Source organism: Carya illinoinensis, chromosome 9, assembly GCF_018687715.1.
Source record: "Carya illinoinensis cultivar Pawnee chromosome 9, C.illinoinensisPawnee_v1, whole genome shotgun sequence".
In the NCBI taxonomy this organism is placed as follows: Eukaryota; Viridiplantae; Streptophyta; class Magnoliopsida; order Fagales; family Juglandaceae; genus Carya; species Carya illinoinensis.
Window position 1 is genome coordinate 1871602 of NC_056760.1, and position 3160 is coordinate 1874761.

The 3160-nt window shown below is 40.6% G+C and overlaps 1 protein-coding gene across 1 annotated transcript; it reads left to right on the forward strand.

Annotated features, from left to right (window-relative positions):
* Nucleotides 1-462: 462 nt before the first annotated feature.
* On the forward strand, nucleotides 463-2957 carry LOC122275897 (protein FAR1-RELATED SEQUENCE 5-like). Its single transcript, XM_043085217.1, has 5 exons — nucleotides 463-1369; nucleotides 1460-2433; nucleotides 2547-2624; nucleotides 2745-2810; nucleotides 2889-2957. The coding sequence occupies exons 1-5, from the start codon at nucleotides 463-465 to the stop codon at nucleotides 2955-2957; spliced, it is 2094 nt and encodes a 697-aa protein (XP_042941151.1).
* The last annotated feature ends 203 nt before the right edge of the window (nucleotides 2958-3160 follow it).

Genomic DNA, 3160 nt, shown 5'->3' on the forward strand with positions numbered 1-3160 from the left:
CTGCATGGTCACCGGCTATTATGCCATATCCAAATGCACACCAACTTCAAGCCAACATTCAGATGGTGATGATCGAAGTTTGTTTCCCCCCCCCCCCCCCTCCTTTTAATAAATTTTAATTGCTTTTGTTTTCAACAGAATGATGGTTACCCTTTTCAGCATGGGTTAGGTCGTCCGAATCCTCTCATGGCTACAAGCTCCGGATCGGCAGAAAAATTTGGTAAAGGGGATACACCTAGTGAAAGTGCAGCGCCCTGTTTGTCATCTAGAGTTCAGTCTCAAGGTGAAGAGGATAGGCCAGATTCATGGGAAACAAGCGATGGCAATGCCGGGTCACCCTAGGTAGACGAGCTGGGATGTGGTGATATGATTGAGGAGCCAAGAATAGGGATGGAGTTTAATTCTTTAGAGGAATTAAATAGCTATTATAAGTTATATGCTAAAAGATGTGGATTTGGATCCATGACACAAAGGAGTGAGAGGGATGACAAAGGGAGTGTCAGATATGTCACTCTTGGTTGTGCTCATAGGGGAAAGGCTCGGAATAAAACGACGAACATGGGCAAACCACGGCCTACAGCTAAGACTGACTGTAAGGCAAGGATTAATGCCTTAAAAGTTGATGAAAAGATGAAGTTGACCACAGTTAATAATACACACAATCACGGACTGAGCCCACAGAAATCGCGCTTCTTCCGTTGTAATCGTGAAGTAAGTGAGGCTGTAAAAAGAGTGCTAGATACTAATGACCTGGCTGGCATCCGAATGAACAAGAGCTTCGGGTCTCTTGTTGTTGGCGCGGGAGGGTTTGAGAACCTGCCATTTTCGGAAAAAGATTGTCGCAACTACATAGATAAGGCAAGACATCTGCGACTTGGATCAGGTGGTGCTGGAGCGCTACGAGACTATTTCTCTCGGATGCAGTACAAGAATCCCGGATTCTTTTACTTGATGGATTTAGATGATGATGGGAGGTTAAGGAATGTATTCTGGGCAGATCCACGCAGTAGGGCAGCATATCAAGATTTTGGTGATGTGGTAACATTTGACACTACGTACTTGATGAATAGGTACGGGATGCCCTTCGCACCATTTGTTGGTGTAAATCATCATGGACAGTCGATTCTATTGGGGGCAGGGTTAATTTCCAGTGAGGACACATACACTTTTATTTGGTTATTCCAGACTTGGCTGCAGTGTATGGATGGATTAGCCTCGCCAGCTATTATTACTGACCAGGACAGAGCAATGAAGAATGCAATCGCTGTTGTATTTTCAAAAACTCGGCATAGATTTTGCTTGTGGCATATACTTAAGAAAGTCCCTGAGAAGCTAGGCTCTCATCGTGCCTACAAAAGTGGCCTGAAAAGTCAGCTAATGAAATGTGTGTATGACACTCAAAATATTGAAGAATTTGAGAAATCCTGGGAGTAGTTAATTAGCACATACACGTTGCAAGAGAATGGCTGGTTGCAAAGTTTGTACTCTGAGCGCACGTATTGGGTACCGGTCTTCCTGAAGGAGTATTTTTGGGCTGGCATGAGTACCACACAACGGAGCGAGAGCATGAATGCATTTTTCGACGGGTATGTTCATGCGAAGACAAACTTGAAGGAGTTCGTCGACCAATATGACAATGCATTGAGAAAGAAAATCGAGAATGAAATCAGCGCGGACTTCCACTCCTTTAGCGTTACAATTCCATGCATATCTAGATCTCCTATAGAGAAGAGATTCCAAGAGTTGTACACGAATGCCAAATTTAGAGAAGTTCAGCAACAAGTTATGGGTGTGCTTGATATGGATCCATATCTACTTAGACGGGATGGTGTGAAGAAGACATATCTGGTAGAAGATGAAGTTCGTGTTGAGGAGTTCTGTAAAAATATTACATATTATGTGGACTTTAATGAGGAAAACTGCGAAGTTAAGTGTTCGTGTGGGTTATTTCAGATGAGGGGGATACTATGTAGGCATGTCTTGTCCATATTCAAATGTAATGGGATAAAATCTTTACCAACAAGGTACATTTTAGATCGATGGAGGAGAGACATCAAACGGAGATACACTTTAATCCACAGTACATATGACTCAGGGCATCAGCGAGAAGATACTAACAGATATTCAACTTTATTGAATATTTGTTATCAGATGATTACTCGTGCAGCGGGTTCAAAAGAGCATAGTGAAGATGCGACAAAAAAGTTAAATGCAATGATTGAGTTATATGGCGACAACCAAGAACCCCCTTCAATGACCAAAATAGGGGAGGAGACAACCATCGTTGGTAGTTCGAAGCAAGTTCTCAGTCCACAAGTTGTGCGAGGAAAAGGCAGACCCCCATCCCTGAGGAGAGCATCCAGGATGGAGCAACACATCCGGAAAGGAAAAGCGAAGACGAAGAAAGCAAATTTATTGGGCAAACGTAAAGAGGTATGAATTTTGAAATATAAAAATTATTTTTAATATTCAGTTATTATTTGAATTGATTTATTTATGCAAATAATGTGACTAGATCGATTTTTCTCTTGTTTTGTGTATATCAGAGAGATGGAGGATATACGCCAGCCCAGGACACATGTAGGAATTTATTTGGGCCAGCAGAGATAGATGGAAACATGCAGGTATACATACATATCTTTCTTAAGTAAAAAGGAGGAGTTTTACATATTAACATTAACCACTAATGGGTCAATTTATTTGGAGACTATTTGCCATACTTTTGTGTTTACATTTTGTACTAGACTATTCGAGTCAGCTCAACCTTTGACATTAGCGGAAATCAAAATATGGCTGGGAGTCAAGAAAGTGTAATATTTCTAAACTTTTGATATTTTATACGTTATGTTGATGTTAGCCTAAATATTTTATATTGTCATATTTAACAGGTACTGTTTGGGTTGGATGGATCACAACCTGTACTAGAAGGATTGGATGGATCAGAAGTGCAGAAATGATATGGTGGTTAATTGAAGGAGTTTGTAATGATTTTGGTGGAAATCTGTACAAATTTTGTATTAATTGGGGGTTGTAGTTAATTTTGTGGAAAGAATTGTATTGGTGGTTATATCCATTTCTACATTAATTGGTGGTAAGTGGATTATTTTGTGTAAAGACTCTCAGGGGGCTGGAACAAACTTTGTACAGATTTGGTAGAAAG